The following is a 26,124-nucleotide window of genomic DNA, read 5'->3' on the forward strand; positions in this document are numbered from 1 at the left end:
CGGAATCAACAAACACTTCATCTGTGTTATATCATCACTCATTTAAGAGGAATGGATAAGCGGAGTTGTCCTGCAAGCAACAGAGTGCTTGCTCAGAATCAAATCACACAGTAGCCAGTTACATTGGTCATTCTTGTTTTGGAGTGATATTTGGTTGGCAAATCAGCTTATTTGTGTATTAAGCCCAACAACTGGGGTGAAGTGTGGAGCAGTTTCTCAGCAATAAAATAAAAGTTGAGAATAATGTATTTCTTTATCGATCTTTCTTTAGCGATCGACGACGGCATTGTCGTTGGTTAGAAGCAGGTGAGACGATCTGGATTTAAGCCAAAATGGTCTTTGTGAGTTCGGTTCACAATTGTTTATTTATTTTGAACAGCAAATTCACTGGTCGAGTCGATGAAAAATGTACTTGCACTGTCTTGAAATTTAGGGGCAAAATGCTTCCATTTCAGGGTATTGATGCACGGTCTCAGCTCTATTTGGATGGTTGTTAAATGTGCACACTCAACTGGTAATCACGGTGTTTTGTAATCTTGACTGGATAAATACTCCTGCATGTTTATCTGAAATAGGAACAATTTGTCCATCTGGATAACAAAGTTGGAAACTATTAGGCGCCTATATTATCCCAGCCAAATAAAACATAATTTGATGAGATTTTGCAGAGACAAGCACATACCTCGACTAATACCTGCCCTTATAAATGATTACGATTCCCCTTACAAAGCAACAAAAACGTAAACGGCTTACTACGCATGCGCACAGCATGCTTTATCAATCCGACCGTACGCAGCGATGAAAAAAAATATACGATTGAGGATTACTTTTGCTGTTTTGCCGTGACAATAGTAGCGATCGACGACGGCATTGTCGTTGGTTAGAAGCAGGTGAGACGATCTGGATTTAAGCCAAAATGGTCTTTGTGAGTTCGGTTCACAATTGTTTTAGTTTTTTTTTCCATATAAAAGTTTTAATATGCCGTACATGATTTGAAATGAAAAGAAAAAAAAACGTATAAAATACGGGGAAAACGTACAAGTTGACAGGTATGCAAGTATCTGGCTTACTCTATTTCCCATCTTAAGTTTGATTTTCTGGAAGATGTGCAAGACGTGTGAAACGAAGATGAAAATGAAATTCAGTGTGATTTTCCAGCTTCTGATCCTGCATAGGAAAGCAAATTGATTTCAAGTCAAATTTACTTTAAAGTTGTTGTTTTTTTTGCCCAATTACAATATTTGGAATACATGAAATATGTCGTAATCATCTAGTTGTTATTGGAAGATCTTTACAGACCAATCACTTGGGTTGATATGGAAAAATATTAAACTGAAATATACAGTATGTGCAAATGTCATGTCCTTGGCAAGGGTAAATAGAAATCGATTTAAGCTACATGAAGTGAAGATGCTGACATGAAAATATAACCCTTGACTTCCAACAAAAAACAAAGACTATTGTTTAAATACTGCAAAAGGGCAGTTACTGTATTTTAAAAACACAATGCACACATTTAACGATGCAGTGTTTTATGTTTGGATTTGGATCATGACGTTGTAGTAATTTTTATTAATGTTTTTTTTTTCTTTTTTTATGACAAAAACCACGATGTTTTTATCTCCGCACCCAAAAAACAAAACAAAACACTGCAACTGTTGTTTTGTTTTTGGGTATATCTTTGCAAATAAATGTGTCCACGCAGAAACCTGCAGCGCGCCGCCCCAGAGCCTCCTCATCACCGCATTTGCGTCTCTTGCTGCGCCTTAGATTGCAAATAACGAAGATAAAGTGGATTAAGTAGCGGGTCTATCGCTGTGGGGTTCTCACTGCATTCTTTGCCTTTTGCCATCGCTATTTTGACTGCATCGCTTCCTTGCATGTGTGCGTGTCGATGTAGCTCCTCTCTGCTGGGATCCTGGTCTGCTAGGGGCTGCAAAACCGTACTCGTCGATGCACTCAGAACCAAATGCCTGTGTGACAGACTGTCCACCTTCGCCATTTTAGCACGACTTCATCCCGAAATGGTAAGTGTCACCGTCGCTCGATATCGTCAAAAGAACGCGTAGCGGACTCTGTGTCTGTTAGTGTGTTGTAATGTCCACGCACCAGCCCCCCCTTTTTTTCAACCCAGGGCGTCATTGTCATTACATTATCAACAGATCCTCCCCCTCTCCCCATCTTTGTCACTATCTCTCTTGCCTCAGCAGGCCAAAGCAATGCTGCAAAAAAAAAAAAAAAGACATAATTACCAAGCTTGCTGACCACAAGTAGCTACCAATTTAAGGATTTCGTTGCGTTTGGGCAATTTCGGGGGGGGGGGGGGGGGCGTGATGGGAGATTTGCAGTATTAGATGTTCGCCGGTTATATTGTGCAAAATTTGAATCTCATTCGTCATTCTTGTTTATGTCCACATGATCCCATGTTCATGTGAGGCTATAATGTTTTGAGCTACAGCATGCCACAACACAATTCCTTCACAATGTGACTGAAGCTGAGCACAGCGAGGCAGAAATGTGTCATAATGGGGAAACAGTGTCTGAGCAATCAGAATCTGACTCAAACGTACCACCATTCTCATCGGGGAAAATATACACTTTCTCATTGGAGAGTGTTCATTTCTTGCTATTAGTTATTATTAGATTGTAAATTGTTTGAAAAGTATGTTTTTCTCTCTCGCTGGTTACCCTGGTAACAGCATTTTTCCCCCATAAAGAATTACATTGATGGTATAGTATGGTGCTGTTTTGACCTCCACCTGTACAACTTGAACGGAAGGCTTCGTTAGGCCAAATGAACAGAGAGCAGGAAAACTAGGGCTGGGAGATATAACTGAAAAGTATATCACAATATAAATATTTCAGATTGGTCAATATTAGTCATTATTATTTTTTATTATTTATTCCTTTTGAAAATAAGGACGCACAGAAAAAAAGGCTGAATTCAGGTCATTTTGTTTTAACACGTAACATTGAACAAATCAAATAAACTGGTCAACATAAAGGTGAAATAAATGCCTTTTTGAACTTTATGTGCTTCATAGGGCTGGGCGATAATGGTGGAAAATATTTCACAATAAAAGGATTTCATATCAATCAATATGACTAATTATTCATTTTAAAAACCTATTTAAACTACCATAAGAAAAACAGTGAACTGTTTTGTGCATACTGTAATGTAGTTTCATGTGCAAAGTTGCTCCTCAGCAGTGCACTGGAAGTGCTTGTTTGCAGAAGACGCTGCCCCAAAGCAGTATCTAGCTTTTGTTAATAGTTACATTAACCTTATTTAATGTTCATACTATGTCAGTGTAGTGACCTAATACTCTCTTGCGCATGTACAGTGCCTTGAAAAATGATTTGCTCCCTTCCTGATTTCTGTGTTCTTTGCATATTTGTCACACACAAAGATTTCAGTTCAATAGACCAGGTTTAACATCACACAGAGAAACCCCAAGGAAAACCAAAATGCAGTTTCTAAATGACAATTTATTTCGCCACACACACACACACACACACACACACAATAGAAATCAAACTTTTATGCCACCTTTCCTTAACCTTCTACAGAAAAAAAAGTTTTTAGAAAGCACATTGGTATTTTTCATTGGGTCTTTTTCCTTCCACTTACTTGTTGACCATCCAAACATCCTAATGTGCATTCAAAAAAAGTTGAGTTTTTTTCTTGTTTTTCAAACATTGAAGAATGACTTTGGCAATCATGCTAATGTGGCCAACGATATCCTACACTTCTCACACCCAGTCACTCGTTTTGGCCACTTGCGTATTTTATAAACTAAGGCGTAACTAGGAAGACTTAGTGCACTTGTCCACAACTCCGGTGTTTCGTCTGCAGGGGCGCTGCGTGGGAATCTCCTCAAGTGTCATCAAAAAGTGAGGACCCAGTTGTTTTCTTGGATCCTTGGATTGGATGGGGCTGGTGCTGAGATTGGCAGAATGAGCAGGAATGCTCTGAGGAAAACACCATTTTGGGGTGGGGTTCACGTGTGTGTGGGGGGGGGGCGGTGTTGAGGAATTAGCATTTTAATATCGTTAAAATCTTAAAAGTTGATTTAGCATAATATGGCCCCCTAAATAATATTATGAGCACAACTTCTGCTCCTGTTTTTTTTTCTTCTTTTTTTTTAAAAATGAACATTCGGCCCTCTTGGTTGGGAGGGTTGTACTTGGAGAGCTCGCTATTTTTTTGGGTGGTACCTGTGTGAAAAGTTTGGATTAAATTAGTCCATCCATCCATCCATCCATCCATCCATCCATCCATCCATCTACCGCTTATCCGGGGCCGGGTCGCGGGGGCAACAGCTTTAGCAGGGAAGCCCAGACTTCCCTCTCCCTAGCTACTTCTTCCAGCTCTCCCGGGGTATCCCGAGACGTTCCCAGGCCAGCTGGGTGACATAGTCTCTCCAGCGTGTCCTGGGTCTTCCTCTGGGTCTCCTCCCGGTGGGACATGTCCGGAACACCTCACCAGGGAGGCGCTCAGGAGGCATCCGAATCAGATGCCCAAGCCACCTCATCTGGCTCCTCTCGATGTGGAGGAGAAGCGGCTCGACTCTGAGCCCCTCCCGGATGACCGAGATTCTCACCTTATCTCTAAGGGACAGCCCGGACACCCTGCGGAGAAAACTCATTTCGGCCGCTTGTATCCGGGATCTCGTTCTTTCGGTCACGACCCATAGCTCGTAACCATAGATGAGGGTTGGGACGTAGATCGACCGGTAAATTGAGAGCTTCGCCCTTTGGCTCAGCTCCTTCTTCACCACGACAGACCGATACAACGTCCGCATCACAGCAGACGCTGCACCGATCCGCCTGTCGATCTCCCGCTCCCTCCTGTCCCCACTCGTGAACAAGACCACAAAATACTTGAACTCCTCCACTTGGGGCAAGATCTCCTCCCGACCCGGAGGGGGCACTCCACCCTTTTCCGACTGAGGACCATGGTTTCAGATTTGGAGGTGCTGATTTTCATCACAACCGCTTCACACTCGGCTGCGAAACGCTCCAGTGAGAGTTGGAGAGCCCCGTTTGAAGGAGCCAACAGCACCACATCATCTGCAAAAAGCAGGGATGCAATACTGAGGCCCCCAAAACGGACCCCTTCAACGCTTCGGCTGCGCCTAGAAATTCTGTCCATAAAAGTTATGAACAGAATCGGCGACAAAGGGCAGCCTTGGCGGAGTCCTACCCCCACTGGAAACGATTCCGACTTACTGCCGGCAATGCGAACCAAACTCTGACATCGGTGGTATAGTGACCGAACAGCCCGTATCAGGGGGTTCGGTACCCCATACCCACGAAGCACCCCCCACAGAACTCCCCGAGGGACACGGTCAAACGCCTTCTCCAAGTCCACAAAACACATATAGACTGGTTGGGCGAATTCCCACATACCCTCAAGGACCCTGCTAAGGGTGTAGAGCTGGTCCACTGTTCCACGGCCGGGACGAAAACCACACTGCTCCTCCTCAATCTGAGGCTCGACTTCCTGACGGACCTCCTCTCCAGCACTCCTGAATAGACCTTACCAGGGAGGCTGAGGAGTGTGATCCCTCTGTAGTTGGAACACACCCTCCGGTCCCCTTTTTTAAAAAGAGGGACTACCACCCCGGTCTGCCAATCCAGAGGCACTCTCCCTGTTGACCACGCGATGTTGCAGAGGCGTGTCAACCAGGACAGCCCCACAACATCCAGAGCCTTGAGGAACTCCGGGCGGATCTCATCCACCCCTGGGGCCTTGCCACCAAGGAGCTTTTTAACCACATCGGTGACTTCAACCACAGAGATAGGAGAGCCCACCTCAGAGTCCCCAGGCTCTGCTTCCTCCAAGGAAGGCATGTTGGTGGAGTTGAGGAGGTCTTCGAAGTACTCTGCCCACCGGTTCACAACGTCCCGAGTCGAAGTTAGCAGCGCCCCATCCCCACTGTTAGTGGTGCACTGCTTCCCCCTCCTGAGATGTCGGATGGTGGACCAGAATTTCCTCGAAGCCGTCCGGAAGTCGGCTTCCATGGCCTCACCGAACTCTTCCCACGCTCGGGGTTTTGCCTCGGCGACCACCGAAGCCACGGTCCGCTTGGCCAGTCGATACCCGTCAGCTGCCTCTGGGGTCCCACAGGCCATAAAGGCTCGATAGGACTCCTTCTTCAGCTTGACGGCATCCCTTACTGCTGGTGTCCACCAGCGAGTACGGGGGTTGCCGCCACGGCAGGCACCAACCACCTTACGGCCACAACTCAGATTGGCCGCCTCAACAATAGAGGCACGGAACATGGTCCACTCTGGCTCAATGTCCCCCGGAACATAGGAAAAGCTCTGTCGGAGGTGGGAGTTGAAACTCCTTCTGACAGGGGATTCCGCCAGACGCTCCCAACAAACCCTCACTATACGTTTGGGTCTGCCAGGACGGACCGGCATCTTCCCCCACCATCGGAGCCTACTCACCACCAAGTGGTGATCAGTTGACAGCTCCGCCCCTCTCTTCACCCGAGTGTCCAGAACATGCGGCCGCAAATCCGATGATACAACTACAAATTCGATCATCGAATTGCGGCCTAGGGTGTCCTGGTGCCAAGTGCACATATGGACACCCTTATGCTTGAACAAGGTGTTCGTTATGGACAATCCGTGACGAGCACAGAAGTCCAATAACAAAACACCACTCGGGTTCTGATCGGGGGGGCCGTTCCTCCCAATCACGCCCCTCCAGGTCTCACTGTCATTGCCCACGTGAGCATTGAAGTCCCCCAGCAGAACAAGGGAGTCCCCAGCAGGAGTACTCTCCAGCACACCCTCCAAGGACTCCAAAAAGGGTGGGTATGCTGAGCTGCTGTTTGGTGCATATGCACCAACAACAGTCAGGACCCGTCCACCCACCCGAAGGCGGAGGGAGGCAACCCTCTCGTCTACCGGTGTGAACCCCAATGTACAGGCACTGAGCCGGGGGGCAATGAGTATGCCCACACCTGCTCTGCGCCTCTCACCGTGAGCAACTCCAGAGTGGAAGAGAGTCCAACCCCTCTCGAGAGAACTGGTACCAGAACCCAGGCTGTGTGTGGAGGCAAGTCCGACTATATCCAGTCGGAAATTCTCTGCCTCACACACCAGCTCGGGCTCCTTCCCTGCCAGAGAGGTGACATTCCATGTCCCAAGAGCTAGCTTCTGCAGCCGAGGATCGGACCGCCAGGGTCCCCGCCTTTGGCTGCCGCCCAGCTCACATTGCACCCGACCCCTTTGGCCCCTCTCATGGGTGGTGAGCCCAAGGGAAGGGGGACCCATGTTGCCTCTTCGGGCTGTGCCCGGCCGGGCCCCATGGGTGTAGGCCCGGCCACCAGGCGCTTGCCAACGAGCCCCACCTCCAGGCCTGGCTCCAGAGGGGGGCCCCGGTGACCCGCGTCCGGGCAAGGGAAACCTAGATCCATTTATTGTTTTCATCATTGGGGTCTTTGAGCCGTGCTTTGTCTGGCCCCTCACCTAGAACCTGTTTGCCATGGTTGACCCTGCCAGGGGCATAAAGCCCCAGACAACTTAGCTTCTAGGATCATTGGGACACACAAACCCCTCCACCACGGTAAGGTGACGACTCACGGAGGGGGGATTAAATTAGTGTACAATTAAATTTTTTCTTTGGCATTTTTGAATGCAGTCATTCCTTGACTGTTGACTGCCTCCTACTTTGCAAACCAGCTGTTTGGTCAAGGATGATAGCAAGGCAAAGTCCCTTTATTCCTCTTGCTGTTGATGCCTCCTCTGCAATCTGTTTTTTTTTAGATATCCATGGGCCCCATGCCAATTATCTGCTGTGAATTTCTTAGTACTTTCTAAATGGCCCAGCCAGTCTGTCTGTAACTAGCCTCCTACGGCCCCAGAATAATAAACACCTCGCTCCTTTTTTCACTTGTACTTTCGATCTTCGTTTGTACCCCTCAGTCATTTTTTTCTCTCTGATGCCGCATTACATTTCCACTTCCCATCTTTACAGCATACATAACCTATTACTCTCTTGCTGTTATTTCTCATGCTTATTTTGCTCAGCCCATATTTGCTGCGGGCATTTATATTTCCCCCCCAAAAAAAGAAAAAGAAAAAAGAAAACATGCACTGCATTTTAAAGGCAGAGACTCGGAACCTTAGCTTAACCCATCTACAACTGTGTGTGTGCGCGCGTGTGTGTGTGTGTGAGGGTGTGTGTGTGTGTGTGTGTGTGTGTGTGTGTGTGTGTGTGTGAATGGATGATATATTGATTTCAATCATTTGCTGATTTGGAATAGGGCGCAGTGAATCTCACTCAAAAGTTTTGTTTTGTTTTTTATTTCTGATGTTTTAGAGCCCAATAGCAATAAGCATCATGCTTGATGAATATTTTCAAAGTAGGAAAGTCAAACCAACATGTCAGTGAAAAGGTTTTCCCTCACTATTTAAAAAAAATATGCAGCGGTACATCAAAAGTAAAATAAAGGTGAATGAAATGAAAAATGTTTAGTTATTACAAGAATAGGTGTGTTTGCATCTACTTGTATGTAACACCACAGCAAGAGGAAAAACTAAGATAACAGTCTCATGCTTTGATTATGTGGTATAAGTTAATATCTTATCAGTAATGACTTGGGATTCGGACAACATAAAAATGCCAACTACTGTTGAATTCAATTCTTCTTCTTATTATTTGCAAAATCAAAGCAAAACAAAAATCCAAAGTCAAGGGGGTTATTGTATATAGATTTAAGGAAAAAAAGGAGTATTTTTACCATTGTTTATTTAGACCTAGGAATTGTAACAAAAAAGTGTACTTTGAGTTCAACATGATGTTTAATCGCTAATGTTATCAGTTTATCTTCTATATATATATTGCGCGTCGTCCCGCACGCGGTCTGTCCTTCCGTCTGTCCCTTTTCAAAACGTACCTACTTCACCGCGCCGCCAGCGCGCCGCTCAGGCAGTGGCTCACTACGATCGCGCGGGCATCTTAGCGAAAAAATGTTGTCTACCCACAAGCATTGCAATGAAATTGTTAGTTATTTAGTAGAGCTAAACATCTCTTTATTTTCACGATAAGCAATGAAGATGAACAAAAAGTTGAACCAAGGAACAACACTTTTCAACACCTTACCAGCCTTCCGCAGGAACTAGCTGATGAGCCGCCCGGAGGGCGGCGAACCAGCTAGTACTGTATATAATATTGTCTCGGTTTTGACATAATTCTCCTACAGAACTAAGACGGATTTGTATGTGCTCCTGAAGCGCTTTTGGTGTTCTGGTCTATCGCTTTACTAAATTATTTACCTCCTCAGGCTTGCGTAATTTTTAGAAGTACAGTATGTTCAGTAAAGTGTTATGTGATATAACTCCTATCCTACTCCTTCTGTTCGTTGACTCCACAGTGACATACTTCTTGCTGCTCACGAGGGTGGGGCAATTATTGAAAAAATAGTAATCATTTTTAGTTTGATTGAAATTAAAATCACGATTAATAAAATAATTATTCATTTCAGAATTTGGTATTTATTCAACTACTAAAACCCAAATCAAAACTATCATCATAGCCTGATGCACATTCACCCCTGCACATCACACTTTATTCCCGAGCACTCTGTTCTTTTTGTCAAGTACAAAATGGTCTTGTCAATATTTTAAATTCAAGCCTTTTGCATTTTTATTCTGACACATCCACAACTTTGATGCCTTGCATCTTTACACACATTGAACCTGTGAAGAAGCATGACCCTGATCTATTTATCATATTTATTTTTATCTTTTATGATTTTCACAAGTCTTGGGACTTGATGGGCTAACCTGGGACCTTGAGGATTGTATTTCATGCCATCCCATGTGGAAATGGGATGGCATGGAAAAATAATCCTTGGATTTTTGTATCCTTGAATTTTGAGGAAAGGAACATTTCTTTTAATATATCTTGAAACAACAAAAGGTAAATCAATTATTAAGAAAGCAAAATAAGAATATTCATTCATTCATTCATTTATCTTCCGAGCCGCTTGATCCTCACAAGGGTCGCGGGGGGTGCTGGAGCCTATCCCAGCTGTCTTCGGGCAGTAGGCGGGGGACACCCTGAATCGGTTGCCAGCCAATCGCAGGGCACACAGAAACGAGCTATACTAAATAATACTAAAAAATAAATAAAAACGGATACCAACTTTTCCTGCACATGTTGGCCTCTTAGGCGCATGCGGTGCCATGCGTCGGTGGATTATACACTTACAATGAGATAAGAAGGAAGTTGCGATTGAGCTCTATTGATATAAATTGTTTTTCACAGATTAGGAAACGTGTGCCTTTGAGTATTTTGTTACCTGTGTGTATGTTTCCACAGCGTTTCTCAGTAAAAAAAAAATTGTTATTTGAAGTCCTGCTAATTCATCTCTAGCATTTCGATGGGATATTACATTGACTGTAGCATTAGCACTCACAGTGTTTTAGAAAACGAAGCATGGTTTGTATTTAAATATACAATGTGTGTATTATTTTTTTTTGTGCGTTTGGTGTTACAGTAAACTCCAGCTTGGTGTCATTAAACATCTTAATTATGCTCAGGAACGGAATAATAAATAATCTTTATTTCATCATTGCTGTTGTAAGTGCATAGCACTGTATGATGTTGGTTCTTTTATGTTGGGTTTGGAATCTGGCATTGATTATCCTTGAAATGATCGGTTCCCAGTTGATGAGTGGTCACTGAGCTATTTTGAAGAGGATTAGTGGAACAACCTCTGTGTGTGGTCCTGGGTCATTGAGATGGGTACTCTGAACAGCTATGGTGCATTGGTAACAAACTCGTCGCCCCCCCCCCCCCCCCCCCACCCGCCATCTGAAGGGAGACTCTCATCCACCGCGGTAAACCCCAACGTACAGGCACCAAGCTGGAGGGCAATAATTATGCCCATACCTGCTCTGCGTCACCTTACCATGGGCATTTCCAGAGTGTAAGATTGTCCAACACCTCTCAGGAGGACTGGTTCCTGAGCTCTTACCTGTGTGTAGAGGCAGGCACGATTATACCTAGTAGGAACTTCTCTGCCTCACACACAGATGTGGGCTCCTTCCCTGCCAGAGAGGTGACATTCCATGTCCCCAGAGCTAGTGTCTGGAGCCAGGGATCGGACCGCCAATGTCCCTGCATCATGTGACTACCGAGCTAACAGGGATCCCATCCGTTAAGTGAGGCTAGGCAAATACCCAACGACTTGTTCTTAATTGTGCATATCAATGACTGCAAATGGCTTTCGACCGGTGCAGGCAGGCTAATGCGGCGAACTGACAATCAAACATCAGACTTCTATAACTGAAGGATACAAGCACAGAACATGAACTTACTCTTTGTCATGAACTCAGCGATGTCAAGAACATCAGGGATGGGTGCCATATGGCAACTTGGCTTTTATTCAGCTCCACTGCTGTATGATGTGACATGATACTGGAAAGGTCCACGGGACATGAGACAACTTCTTATCCATCCCTTATCTACCGCTTCTCCGGGTTGGGTTGCGGAGGTAGTAGCTTCAGCAGGGAGGACCAAACTTTCTTCTACCCAGCCACTTCATATAACGATTCCCGAGAGATCCTGACGTGTTCCAAGGCCATCGTTTAGCGTGTCCTCGGTTGTCCCTGGGGCCTCCTGCCTATGGAACATGCCCGAAACACCTCACTTCTTATTATGTTATATCTCACAATACAATAAAATGCATCTTTATTTATGCAGCACTTTCACAACAGCTACAGCTGTAACAAAGGGCTTTATAGAACAGTTGACATAAAATAACAAAATATAACACAACACATAACATAAGACATGGACATTCATGTCATCGTACCCACTCTTCCTGCATACGCAATGTTGTTTGAGGCAGTTATACATGAAAGAGGAGAGAATCAAAGTGTCCCCTGTGGATCAAGAGATGTCATGCTCAAAACGTGCATGACATTCCACACGTCTGCTGCAAGCCAAGTTTGAAAGTAAACAAGAAGCTGTAGCTGAATGGGTAATATTAGACACTAAATATCATGTTGGAATGAAAGTGTGCCTTTTTTTTCACAAAGCCTACGTACTAGTAAACATGCACTCAATGGGAAAATGTTGATTTTTTTTCCTTATAACCCTGTATTAGACCGTCAACTTTGGATCTTTTTTTATTGACAAAAAAAGTGTGTTATTTTTGAGAAATCACAGCACTCCTGTCATAGCATGTAAAACGAATTGCACAGAAATTATTTTCTGTTATGTGAACAATCAAGTTTGCATTTCATTTTTACACATGCAAACTTTTACGAAACCGGGCCTTTCTTTGTAGCTTTTTGATGATCCTGCTGCATGGTAAGAATGCCATTGTTTCAAAATTCATTCTTTGGACAAATGATACGGCAGTCCGTGATATCTCTCGGGCCTGATATGTGTATGTCAGTTAAAGTAAGTACTGGTTGGATAGTATATTGAGTGAATTAGTAAATTGGCAGTGTCACAATGACCATCAACCCTTTATGTATTCCAAGTTAAGCATTTGACATACCAATTTATCATGCTTAGCATCAGATATGATTGAACAGCCAGAAATAGATACAACTAAGACTATTCTGATATTCTTATTCTTCGCAAAGAGGAAGGGCACTGTAGTAGAATGCACTTTTGTTCATTAAAAAAAGATGCTGCTCAGTCAGATGTTTTGAAGCATACTAATACCACAAACTTCTTCCAGTTAGAGCTCTTCCATATGGTACTGCACATAATACCGGCCTGTTTTTTGACATGGTACGAAGATTCTCCCTCATCTTTTATCTTTTTACGTTTCAAGAATTTCTCCATTGTGAGACAAATAAAAGTGTTCTTATCTTATGGAATCATCATCTGTGGAAGGGGCTAAGACGCCTGTGTGCACTGGGAGTTTGGTAGTGGCCAAAGGCAGTGACCTTGGCAACCGATCCTTGGCTACAGTGATTGGTTTTAGGAATGTGGCAAGTCACCTCTCTGGCAGGGATGAAGCCTAAGATGATGAGTGCGGTTGAGAATTTCCAACTTGATAAAACTGGCTCACCTCACCACACAACTTGTTCTTTACCAGTTCTCTTGAGAAGGATGGACTCTCTTCCACTCTGGAGTTTCCCTCGGTGAGAGGCGACAAGCAGATGAACTTTAAGCCCCCCAACTCGGCATCTCTACTTTGGGGTTAATAGACTTACGTCCTTGTCATGTATCATCAATAATGAACAGACTGTTGAACTGTAAGGGTACCCTGATGTTGTACTTGGCACCAGGACAACCTTGGTCATTTTCTGATAATCGAATGGACGGATGGATGGACAGTAATAAATTGCTATGACAGTATTGCGATTTGGAGGAAAAAGTGACATGATACTTGTATGTGCATGTTTTGAGCCCAAACTTGAAAGAGATAGGAAGCAAGATCAGCATCTCATACAAATACAAACCCCCTTTACTATAGAGTTAAAAGTCTTGTGACTTACAGAAAGGAGGCACGTCTCTGCTCATGATGTGACTCAAAACTAAACTTTGCTTCAGTGCTCCATATGAAGAAAAATAAATAACTAATGTAGGTAGTTATAGATTGCTGCAATTCTACAACAACAGGGGGAAAGCCATTGAGTGTAGACCGATATACTGTATATTTTTATTTCAACAGACGTGTGACTAACCACAGCTCCGACTGCCCTGCGGTAGAAGTCGACATTCATACACACAAAGGGCACAGCGCATTACAAGGCGCACAGTTGATTTTTGAGAAAAATGAAAAAAAATTTAAGTACGCTTTTTGGTTCAAGTACCTTTGTTTGCTGTGGAATTTCTCACTAGCTTTGATGAGGGAAAAAAATGCTGTCTAATAAGGGAATATTTTAAGTTGGTAAATAATACTAAATGCTATGTGCTTGTTCAGGAAAATCGAGATTCAGAATACGTTCAACCAATTGCTACTTTTGTAATTAATCTAACTTGGCTGTTTGGATTTCTAATGAGCCAGTCAGGTTTAACTTTGCTTAATACTTCATCAGTAGTTGGATGATACTATCCATTCTTTCTCCTCCCATGTACATATTTCCATTTTTAATGTTATTATTGGCGAGCAAGACCTATTTATCTATTTAGCATACACTGAAACCTGGCATAGATGTTTTTCACCATTTGATTTTTTCCCCCTGTGGAAGTAGATTTAAAAACTGCTGAAAACCTCACCTATTCACACTGAGTTGCATATTTTCAATCTTGTTCTTATTTTTTCTTATCAGTGACATCACAAGTTGCCATCAAAATGCCCTGTTCCTCTCAGGTGCCACATTAGTGGAAGAATAGCAAGCCTTGGCGAGCAGCTAGTTTGATTACCGATAGGTCTTTTATAATTAGATAGATGACTTGAGCTAGGCCGTTGCATCGCTGTGACCTTTATCCTTGCTCCGCCTTCCTTATCTATGGCACTCTTGGCACACATACTAGTTGAATCCCATTAAGACCGTGTTGTCACACATTGTCACAATGGCAAGGCAATGCTGGCAATTCAACTAGCTCACCAATCACATGAGCACCCAAGACAAATTAATAGTCGGAACTGTACAGATACGACCTTCTTCCGCACCAGCTAGACCAGGGGTGTCAAACTCATTTCACATTCTAGGCTGCATACGGCCTCGGTAGATGTCAAGTGGCCCGGACCATTAAAATTATAGCATACTATACTATAAATAACCAAAATATCATGTCTTTGTTTTGGTATAGTGAGGCACAAGACCATTAGGAAAATGTTGAAAATGAATAAACATATCTTTTACAAAACATTTCATGAAACACCTTAGATTTCCTTAGACACATGTGCAATTTACTTTGATCACTCACATAGAGTATATATATGCATTGTAACTGATCCCACTGATTGTACAAAGGCACATAACTTTAACAAGTAATTGGTATTGAAAAATATAGTAATAGATTTTAAGATTAAATGAAATTTATAAAGAAAGCAATTTTTAAACCATTTACACATGTACATATACAATCTACATTTAATCCCTGCATACACTTAACAAGTCAAGTCAAGTCAACAGTATTTATAGAGCACTTTCAAACGGCCATCGCTGCATACAAAGTGCTGTACATGGAGCGATTTAACATACACAATAAACAGTAAGACGAAATGGTACTAAAGGCGGTAGAAAGCACCAAGCAGTAAAATCATGCTGAGTCGAACGCCAAAGAATACAAGTGGGTTTTGAGGAGGGCTTTAAAGATGGGCAGCGAGGAGGCTTGCCGAATGTTCAGTGGGAGGTCATTCCAGAGAGAGGGACCAGCAACAGAAAAGGCTCGATCCCCTCTGAGCCTCAGTTTAGTTCTTGGTACTTCTAACAAAGACTGGTCCACAGACCTGAGGCGCCGGACAGGTGTGTAGGGGCGGATGAGCTCAGAGAGGTAAAGTGGCGCGAGATTATTTAGAGATTTGAAAAAAAAGAGGAGGATCTTGAAAATAACTCTAAAAGGAATGGGGAGCCAATGAAGGGATGCCAGAGTTATATGCTCCCTCTTACGAGTACCAGTCAAGAGGCGAGCAGCGGCATTCTGGACCAGCTGAAGGCGCTTAATGGAGGACTGGCTGACTCCAAAGTAAAGGGCATTGCAGTAATCGAGCGGGGATGTGACAGAGGCGTGAATTACTGTCTCAAAGTGTTCATGTAAGAGGAGAGGTTTTATTTTGGCCAGCTGTCTAAGGTGAAAGAAGCTGGATTTAACATCGGCACCAATTTGCCGATCGAGTTTGAAATCACTGTCCAGTTTAAGGAGCAAGTTTGAGACCGTTGATTTCAAATAAGGAGACAGGGGACCCAAGTCTACAGGATGGAATGTACAAGGGCCACTGGGACCAATATCACCTCTGTCTTCTTTTCGTTGAATTTCAAGAAATTTTGTGCCATCCAGGTTTTGATTTCTTCCAGACAGGATAGGAGTGGCCTTAATGAGAAGGCAACTAACAAACTAACAAATTAACAAACTAAAGAGAAAACAGTGAAATGCTTCTTATTAAAAATATCCATTCTGTGTCTTTTTTCCCTGGCATTTTTTCACTTTTAAATTATCCTGCGCACTTGATCAAACTCCTCGGGGCCGGTTCCAGCCCGCAGGATGTATGTTTAACACCACTGCGCTAGACTAAGGCTCCACAGATGTGACTCGATCTTTCTGGCAATTATTAAATAGTTCAATCGAAACTAAAAACAGTCTTGTGGAAGTTATTGCTTGTGTCGCGACCATTACAGATAAAAGACTGTAACAGACAAAAGTTCTCCTAGACCTGTGTTAGAAGAATCTATGAGCAAAAATGTATCATGTTTAAAGTTTCATTTATTTGGGCACATCGAAGCGTTTGGGTGCATATCCAGCACCCCCAAATGCCTACACACAAAGGCGCCGGCCACCTGGCCGGAGGGCTGTTGAAGTCCACGATTAGCACGTCAATACAGGTGGGCGACCACAGGGGAGAAGGCGAAACTCGGTCACAAAAGGGGAATGAATAATTCGGGAACAGCGGTTGAGCAACAAAAGACGAGTTGAGAACACTCGTCGCGCCCAGACGACATTGACCATCCGCAAAGTCTACAGCATGCTAATTCGATGTAGACCAGCCAGAAAAGGCGCCAATGTACTGGTGGTTCGAGGTTGAAAAACAGGTAACCAATCACTACTGAGGGGCCCGACCGGGGGTGCGGCATGCAAATATTGGGGGCAGTGTTTTTTTCTTGTATTTTGCATATGTTACAATAAAATGTGGAACTCGCGGAGACGGGATTTCGAGTGTGATCGCGGAGCAACAACCGTCGTTCGCTCTCAGAGTTCCGCTCCCGCCGATATTGAAGACAATTTTCCTGTGTGCCGAGTCGTTTCTTTAACTTTGTCCGAGAAAATCTCTGACAACCTGTGCATGCTGAAGCAGCTTGAATGCAACAGAGAACACTGTGGTTCTCTACTGACAGTGGTAGAAATGTAACAACTGATTAGCTGGTAATAGATAGCTGTAGTTAAAAAATGTGCGTATTCTATGTATACCTGAGTCAAAAACACCAGTGTTCTACCATGTATGGTTCTTTGCTGCTGTTGTCGTTGTCGTTGTTGTTTTTTTCAAGTAATCAGAAGGATATTTTTTTAGGGTAATTTTGGAGGGTAGCTTAGAAATTATATTAAAATGTTTTGGCATCATGGTTCAAGGTTAAAAAATATATTTGGATGATAAAGGCACTTCAATTACTCATACATTTTGTTTCAGCTTCAAAACGAAGCCTTGGCATGAATTGCAAGGTTCCCTGCATACTCATAAGTGATTTTCACATAATCTCTGTAGTGACTCACATAAGTGGTTTTCATGCTGTGCAAAACCTCTATCATGAAAGCAAGTCAAAATTCTCTCAACAGACATGTTTCCATTCCATTGCGCTCAGAATGTTTTTCTCCTCCATTTACTTTTAGAGAAGGAACTCACTGCAGTGCCGATTAATCAGAGGAATTTAATTAACTTGGCCCCAACACACACATCAAACTAGCAGACAAGACAGGCTATAAACTCAGCCAATTATCTCTCGCAAGAGCTAAGGGGCGATGTCCTGGAATAGGCTGGTTAGGGTGTAGGGTTCAAAAATCAGACTTGGAAAATGTTTACTTCGACCAAACATGTTCAACAGTTAGAATAACCGAGCTGTATGAAAATGGCAGTGATCCTCTCAGTGGCCTCTCTTTAACTTCCTCACACTCAGACAGGACGGGGGGGCTATTTTGGACATGGACAAAAAGAAAAGAAAATACCAGTAAAATCTGATTTTAGGATAAGCGGCGTATGTGACTATTTGGGACTTTGATGAATCGATTGTAAATTGATTGTATTTGTTCATTTATTTATTTTGCATCCATATTCTCTTTCTGACAAATTGTGACTCATGAGACAACTTGGAAGTGATGAGAGCCCGTCAGTGTCTAAAAAGTATGCAAGTAGATACAAGTAGATATGTCAGTATCTAAAAAGTATACTAAGTAAAGCTGCTCAAAAAAAGCCTTGACAATTACCGTCAATGACAAATGCAGTCAATGACTGTTTCTGTAACTCAATCAAATTCTCCAAAACTTCCTTTGTTATATTGAAGGACCTAGCATGTTTAATATGGATGCTAGCTCACCAACTGTCCTGATCTGTTCCTCAGTGTGGTCACAGTTGACTGAAGCCCATTTGAATCCTATTGACTTAGTGCAGGGGTCTGCAACTCAAAATGTTGAAAGAGCCATATTGGACCAAAAAAAAACAAAAAACTAATGTCTGGAGCTGCAACAAATTAAACGCCTCAGCAAGAAGGCAACACATGCTGCATGTATCTATATTAGCTATATTAGCCTGTTATCAAAATTACCAAGTTGGCTAAAAATACACAAGGAGCCTTCCCGATTAAACATTATTTTTCCCCCTGCAATGCATCCTGCAGGGGGGTGCAACCTTTTTTGACCAAAGCTCTATTTTTTGATCAACCAGCCTCCCACGATCGCCCCGTGACCACACATGCACACACTTACACGCATGCCATAATGAGCAACAGCCATAAAGGCGGCTAAGATGAACGAGGCACGGGACACACTTTTACAGCGCGTTAACTCTCGTAGCTGACGTGTACCGTTTTAAAATGCTTCTCTCGGTTCTGCAGATTGCCATTATTTGCCAGTTCCCTTGGTGAATTGAACATGAAACGCTGTTTCTTCTTACAACAGCCACCTGCCTGGCATCCCGCTCTGCTAATAAAAACGTTTGTCGCAGGCTATGACGCAAATCTTCGTTGACAGAAATGTTGAAATGCAATATTTATTCAACATGTTTTTACAGCATTGGAAAATGGTAAGAATGTTTGTCCTACAGAAACCACATTCAAACAAAAAATATATTTTCACTCCACCATCTTTTTCTATTTTCATACATTTTTAAAAGCTCCAGGGAGCCACTAGGTGACTCTAAGGAGCCGCATGCGGCTCGGGAGCCGCGTGTTGCCGACCCCCGACTTAGTGTGAGAGGCAGGGTAAATCTTGGACGAGTTGCCAGTCGAACACAGGGCACAATTGGAAACTCAACCATTCTCACACTGACAGTCACAGCTAATAATTTAAGAGTGATATTTGGGGGGATGTAGAGAAAACCCTTGCCCCCCCCCCACACCCCCACTTTTTGTGTGCATGTAAGTGTGAGTGATGCTGTGACTGTGGGAGACTGAGAGAGAGGTTGTTTTCCAGCTGACTTTACAGGTACATCACAAGCCAATTTAGAAGCAAGCAAGCAAAAAAAAAAAAAAAAAACAGACCGACACAGCCGTGAAAAACTCTGTCTCATCACATGCACCATGCAAAACAAGAGCGATGGTTGACTGGTTAGCATGCCCACCTCACAGTGGAGAGGTGAAGGGTTCGATTCCGGCCCCGGCCTTCCTGTGTGGAGTTTGCATGTTCTCCTCGTCCCAGTGTGGGTTTTCTCCGGGTACTCCGGTATCCTCCCACATGCCAAAAACATGCATGGCAGGCTGATTGAACATTCTAAATTGTCCCTAGGTGTGAGTGAATGGTTTTCCATCTATGTGTGCCCTGCGATTGGCTGGCAACCAGTTCAGGGTGTACACCGACTGTTGCCTTAAAACAGCTTGGATAGGCTCCAGCACGCCTGCGACCCTTGTAAAGATAAGCAGATAAGAAAATGGATGAATGGATGGATGTTACGTCAGGTTAAAGACCAAATCTTTTCACAAGCTGACTACAGGCTCTTGGCGTATCTGCAGTCATACTGAAGATGAAGACAGGACACAATCTTTGTGTTCCGTGTGCTGCCATTTTGAAATCGTTTTCTGTGACACAAATTGACACATGTGTTCTCTTACTATTTTTCAGAACATGGATAAGACACAGCTCCCATCTGTGACACTGATTGTGGGTTGTGGAGTGTCTTCTCTGACATTGTTGCTACTCATCATCATCTACGTGTCGGTCTGGAGGTGAGAAAATACATCTTATAAATACGGACGCACTGTACATCGGCCTGATAATTATAGGTTAAATATTGGAGAAAAAATGACATCACTTTTATCGGTCCGATGCAAAATTAGGCCGATATTTATATAGCTGCATTAAAATACACTGCAGATGGAACCAGCCGAAGTCTCCGAAGGCAAAAGTGAGCCAGCGGAGCTTGACCATAATTTTCAACACCCTGGATGAGATAACTGACCTCTGAGGTTGTTGTCGGGTCTGGTAAGCCACGGAGGCAAAAAATGGAGATGATAGTTTTTTGGGGGACACGAGAAATGGTCATTTGCATGCATGTTTCTTTACATGCGTCAACATTCACTCGAGTTACTTCCCTCGCTTGTCTGTCAACGAACTTGTTCGCTGCTGTGCACGGTGCTCTTTTTGTTCTTTTTGTACTATTTAATTGCTTTTGTTTTAACTTATAAAAGATGTATAAAACACGACTGGGGATGTTAACAAAACGGGACTGAGTTTATTAATAGGTACTAGATGCATCAGAGCTTTTGAGTTTGCTCATCACCTCACCGACATAAGTGAAGAGAGTTCAGGAAGTAAGAAAACGTGACTGCACATTGTCGCTGACAACATATTTATATCCTCTGCCTGCACTACATTGAGGCGGGATTGAAACGTTTTCCTCTCTCTCTCTGTCTCTCTCACTCTGTACACAGGTTATCGGTATCGGCCATAAACTTTGTTATATTTAAAATAGCAAATATTCATTTTCAACTTATGTTTAATTGAAATTTGCTCATTTATGGGGGCCACCAATTTTAGATCGTGGCACTCGCAAGTATGCGAATCTGCAAGAATGTGACATGTATCACCTCATTCGTGCCTGCTTCATTTGCGAAGAAACCATACAGTTAAATAATCCACAATGACAAGCCACATATGCGAAACATTTTGTACAAAAGCTACAAAATAAACAATGATCATAAGCATCATCATCTACATGGACTTATCGAGTTGTGAGCTGATCTGTATCCCTCGTTCACACCAACAAGATGATGTCCATCAATCCATCCATCATCTACCGCTTATCCCTGGCCGGGTCGCGGGGGCAACAGCTTTAGCAGGGAAGCCCAGACTTCCCTCTCCCTAGCTACTTCGTCCAGCTCTCCCCGGGGGATCCCGAGTCGTTCCCAGGCAAGCTCGGTGACATAGTCTCTCCAGCGTGTCCTGGGTCTTCCTCTGGGTCTCCTCCCGGTGGGGCATGAGAAGAACACCTCACACGTAGATGATGTCCAATGCTTTTGATATTCGCTGTACTTCCTCCTCTGATGACAGCCGCCTATTTCTGTCTCAGTCATAGTGTAAAGACGATCCAATGTATAAATCAATCAGTTTGTCTGTTGCCGCTGTTCAATGGCACACCGCATTGGCTGGCAACATGCTACAGTAGTTTTGTTCTTCTGGTCTGCAGTTGAGAATGATTTATCCTAATATGGCATCCCTATTACATTGAATAATTATTTTTAATTCTTATTCCACAAACACAGCGTTAATCAGAGTAGAGTGTTTTGACTTGTGCTACGTATTGTTACATAAATTTTTTGGGGGTTTAATTCCCCTTAACTGAGTGGTACAAAGTGGTACAAACACATCAGTTGTTATTCTGGAGCTGTTGGAAAAACTTACATTGTTGAAAAAAAGTATTAGAACAGTATTGAACGGACAAGAGACTCACAGTGAATAGGAATGAGTAACATTTTGGATGAATATGTAACGCCACACACTCCACATTCTTGACCCCGGTTGTAATAGAAATCAGTCAGAACCACTTTTTTTTGTCCTCTGATTTTCCTGCAGATATATTCGGTCTGAAAGATCAGTCATTCTTATCAACTTCTGCCTTTCAATCATTTCTTCCAATGCCCTTATTCTCATCGGACAGACCCAAACAAGAAATAAGGTAAGAATGTTGTTGGGGGTTTTCTTCATATAAATCAAGAAAAAATGCAAAGTATTGTTTGATCACAGTGAAACATTGCCATTTGTTTTTATTCCCTGCTGTCCCAGGTCTTATGTACCATAATAGCTGCGTTTCTTCACTTTTTTTTCCTGTCATCATTCTGTTGGGTCCTGACGGAGGCATGGCAGTCATACATGGCAGTGACGGGTCGTCTAAGGAATCGAATAATACGCAAGCGTTTTCTCTGTCTTGGTTGGGGTCAGTCTTTTCCTATGTCGCTACCATCCTTGTTTCCATTTTAATAGTTTTGCTAATCTTTTGCATCCTAACATTCCATTTGTTTCTTCTAGGACTCCCCGCCCTTGTTGTTGCAATCTCAGTGGGCTTTACCAAGGCAAAAGGCTACGGAACACCGAGCTAGTAAGAATGGTTTTCTGTAGATGATCTATTGCGTGCGGTATCATTTTTCCTCTTTTGGGCAATATTCAGTATAGTTTCACGTTTCAGTGACTTTTTCATCTAGTACATATTTTACTTGACACATTGGTTTCAAATAACACATTTCTTTCACTAACTGCCTCTATTTTTAATCCTGCCATGTGTTTCCCACTTTGTACCTCTTTCTGCTTCCATCACTCCACTGTTGATAATTTTGTGAATGATGAAGAGCATTAATAGAACAGTTATTCTGCACCCAAAAATGTGTTGTTTATTCCCTCAGTAGCAGCGAGGCTGACATTTACAGGGCTTACCTTGCATCCTCTCGTTGTATGTGATACTATGGATGTTTGCTTGCTCCTTTCCTGTAGCTGCTGGTTGTCTCTGGAAGGAGGTCTACTCTATGCATTTGTTGGACCAGCTGCTGCTGTTGTCTTGGTATTCCTTCTTCTCTCTCTCTGTGCTGTTAGCTTTTAACCACATTCGCATCAAATGACCTAAAAAACTCAAGCCTTGCCCTATATTGTAACTCATCATGTACTGCAACTCTGCAATTTGTAGTTAGATTGTCACAATGTCTGAGGGGTTGAATTGACTCGTCGATATGTTGGCTTTACCACCCCGCAGTGACAGTTACAGCTTGACTAACTAAATGCCAATTAAGTGTTTTGGCATTCATGCAGGGACGCCTCGCTGAAAGCAACACATGGTGGTTAACCCTAGGTTTTCCCTATGAATATTGAATTTCAATGAATTAATCATATGTCTACAATTTTTATTGGGTATGCGATCTTTGGCTCATGTCACGAACATTCAAAGAAAAAATAGTCAATACTCCTACTGTACATTGCACTCACTGTAGGAGCTTAATTGATTGATTATTTATTTGCATTATGCCGATCGTCAGTCATGATCGGAGTATATCTGCATGCTGTCATAACATGTACTGTGTAAAATATGTATAATATGTATTAATTGTATGCCTCTTCTTTTGGCAGGTTAACATGGTTATTGGGATTCTCGTATTTAACAAACTGGTGTCCAAAGACGGCATTACTGATATGAAACTAAAGGAGAGGGCGGGGTATGCCTTATACCATACTTTTACACTGTCACCTTTAACCAGCCTGGTAGTGTAGCTCACGAAGGGAATCACTTGGCCTGATTCATCAACATGTTCTTAAGAAGTACATTTGCTCTTAAAAAAGGTTCTTGAAGGACTCAGTTGGATTTATGAAGAGTTCTTTAACTTCACTTTGAACAACATTTAAAATAAGTACAGGATTTTGAATCCTATAGTATGATACAATAGAATGCGATAAACACATGTTCAGTTGTGAACCACTGTAATGTGTTGATAGATTTTGTGGAGTGTTCTTCAGAATATTTACATTGGTTACAATACCTTTTTATCAAAAGGCGCAAATGTGTTCTCAAAATGGTTGGTGAATGAAGCCGCTTTTCTTTGGGTCAAACATTTCAAATTGATTCCAAAATGATCCTTAATTGTTGGACTGGAAATACATTAACAAATGGAATTTCAGTCATTTATTATGTATAATGAGAGACCACCAAAGTATAATGTTTCAGAAAAAAAGCACAAGACATGAGAAGTTCCATCTGGTTATCGGTACTGCTGTGACGATGGTGATTCATCCCACTGCTTTAAAAGTATCCAACTGTACGATGTATTGTTCTGTGGTAATAATATTCATTAATTCCATCTCATCTTTTTCTCTTTGGTTGTTTCTCGTAATGGTAAGCAGGGCTTCACAAGAACATTCAAAGAAAATTCCAACGTATCACAGTTTAGAATGTGGGCGAGATGTACCGGTAATTACATTATTCCCCATCAAATCAGTACAACGATTAAAAAAAATATATATATACTGACACATGAGGCAAGAGAGAACAACAGACTCATAAACAACATACAGTAGTTGTTGATTTAAAATGTCAATCGGCTTGTTGAAGGGACCCGACACGTATCATCTTGGCTGAAGAGTCTTATGAACACAGACATCATCCACATCTCATAAATTACCCGATTATTTCTATACGTATTTGCATAAATACATACATTTAACGTGATTACCGATGGTGTTGAGCCAAAACCCTCTCTGTGACAATTTGGTAGCGTTCATACAGTCTTTTTTTCACAAAACTATGCTACTGGTCAGTCCACAGGTGTGGGTGTTATTTTTTTACAAATTATTGACCAATTTCAACTGTTGAAAATGACTTTCTCTTTGACGTTGCTACATTATTGGTTGGACAAAGATGTTTTGGGGTTCCCCTGTAAAGTGATGATTTTGGCGGTACAAAAATTCAGCCCGATGCCAGCAATATGTCCTAATACGTCTCATAAATGTGCACACGGCACTCCAACTGAAATGATGAAAAAAAACATACTAAATTTGATGAGTTGAAATCCAAATGGACAATTGTAATAGTTAGACATGCAGTCACAAATACTCCTTTGGGACTATATTTGAATAATTTCACTTCTATCCAACCAGTAAAACCGTGCACCCTGCTCTCCTTTACATGGCAGCCTATTCTGTCCACTGGTGCATTGTTGGCCCATTCAAATACTTTCTTCAGTGATCTTTTTGTTTACCTGCATCTGTTTTTGCCGTCTGAAATGTCATTTTTGAGTTTGCACAGAATCCCCTCTCTCTCACTCAGGGCTCCTCACTCAAGAACATATCAGCCTCAGAAGCCCCTTCCCATGCTATCAATGACTTGGTAATCTTTTCGATGCCCCTCCCATTCACTTCTAAGAGTCTCGGTTCTAGCCTTACTCATTACCACATCTGCTAAATCCTATAGCAAACATCCAAAGTTTTCACAATATTGGCCTTCCTGCCTCCATATCATGTAATTCATCCTATCCCGTGTTAGCTGTGTAGAACATAACTCTTCTTTCTGTAGTCCTTGTAGACAAGCTTTAGTTACTAAATTTGCAGCGCCAGCTATGGTTGAATTGCATATTCAAAACATGAAACATAATTTGATGGCTACATCCATTAAAAGAAAAGAAAAACACCTGCTGTGTTGATGGTTAATCGGTTAGAATTACTGCTTTGTTATTACACAAGTGGGTAATGTTTAAGCGTTGCTTGTCAACTATTTTCTGATGCAAGGCTCCAGTTGAAATTTCCCCCCCCTAAATAAAAATTGTAGTCACACAAGCTGGAAATGTTGGGGGCATACACTCTAAATTGACTTGCAAACTAAATCTTGACATTTCCTCTCATTATATTACCAATAAATACTTTAAGGTAAATGTAGAAACTGGGTTAACATAGAGGTGGGGCAGAATTTGTAATTTAGGCTACGGTCCGTACTTTGATTTTTGGACAAAGGTTTGATACATTTATGGTACGTGTTTTGTGTATAAAGTAACCAGACCTCACATCGTGGACCACGGAAAAGGGCTGCAAAGCTTTAGTGTTGTTCTCCTTTCTTCTTCTTTTAGAGTTACTATCACTAGGTATACCTGCTCACTTGTGCGTTATCGCCAACAGTTGGGTTGAAGTGTGAAGCAGAAGTTTGCCAGCAACAAAAATTACACCGGTCTCCATAAAAAAAAAAATAAACACGGATGACAGAAGAGTTTTTTTGTTTGTTTGTTTTTTGAATTCACCTGCTTTAGAGGTCATGAGACAGTGATTCATTCTGCAATGTTGGTCAGTATTGCACTTTGTTA

At 42.5% G+C, this 26,124-nt stretch overlaps 1 protein-coding gene across 9 annotated transcripts in view; it reads left to right on the top strand.

Moving 5' to 3' along the window:
* Positions 1-26,124, top strand: part of adgrb1a (adhesion G protein-coupled receptor B1a) — a 132,329-nt gene that overhangs the window by 74,851 nt on the left and 31,354 nt on the right. For 6 of the 9 annotated variants that reach the window (XM_052066404.1, XM_052066402.1, XM_052066409.1 and 3 more), the window contains 8 exons: positions 1,901-2,027; positions 19,922-20,025; positions 21,872-21,974; positions 22,082-22,232; positions 22,325-22,394; positions 22,784-22,850; positions 23,411-23,496; positions 25,101-25,160. In XM_052066404.1, coding sequence (XP_051922364.1) covers positions 1,901-2,027; positions 19,922-20,025; positions 21,872-21,974; positions 22,082-22,232; positions 22,325-22,394; positions 22,784-22,850; positions 23,411-23,496; positions 25,101-25,160 — 768 coding nt within the window. The remainder of the gene's footprint in view (positions 1-1,900; positions 2,028-19,921; positions 20,026-21,871; positions 21,975-22,081; positions 22,233-22,324; positions 22,395-22,783; positions 22,851-23,410; positions 23,497-25,100; positions 25,161-26,124) is intronic. The other 3 variants (XM_052066405.1, XM_052066406.1, XM_052066408.1) reach the window with 1 other exon arrangement.

Source organism: Hippocampus zosterae, chromosome 5 (assembly GCF_025434085.1).
Source record: "Hippocampus zosterae strain Florida chromosome 5, ASM2543408v3, whole genome shotgun sequence".
Taxonomy (NCBI): domain Eukaryota; kingdom Metazoa; phylum Chordata; class Actinopteri; order Syngnathiformes; family Syngnathidae; genus Hippocampus; species Hippocampus zosterae.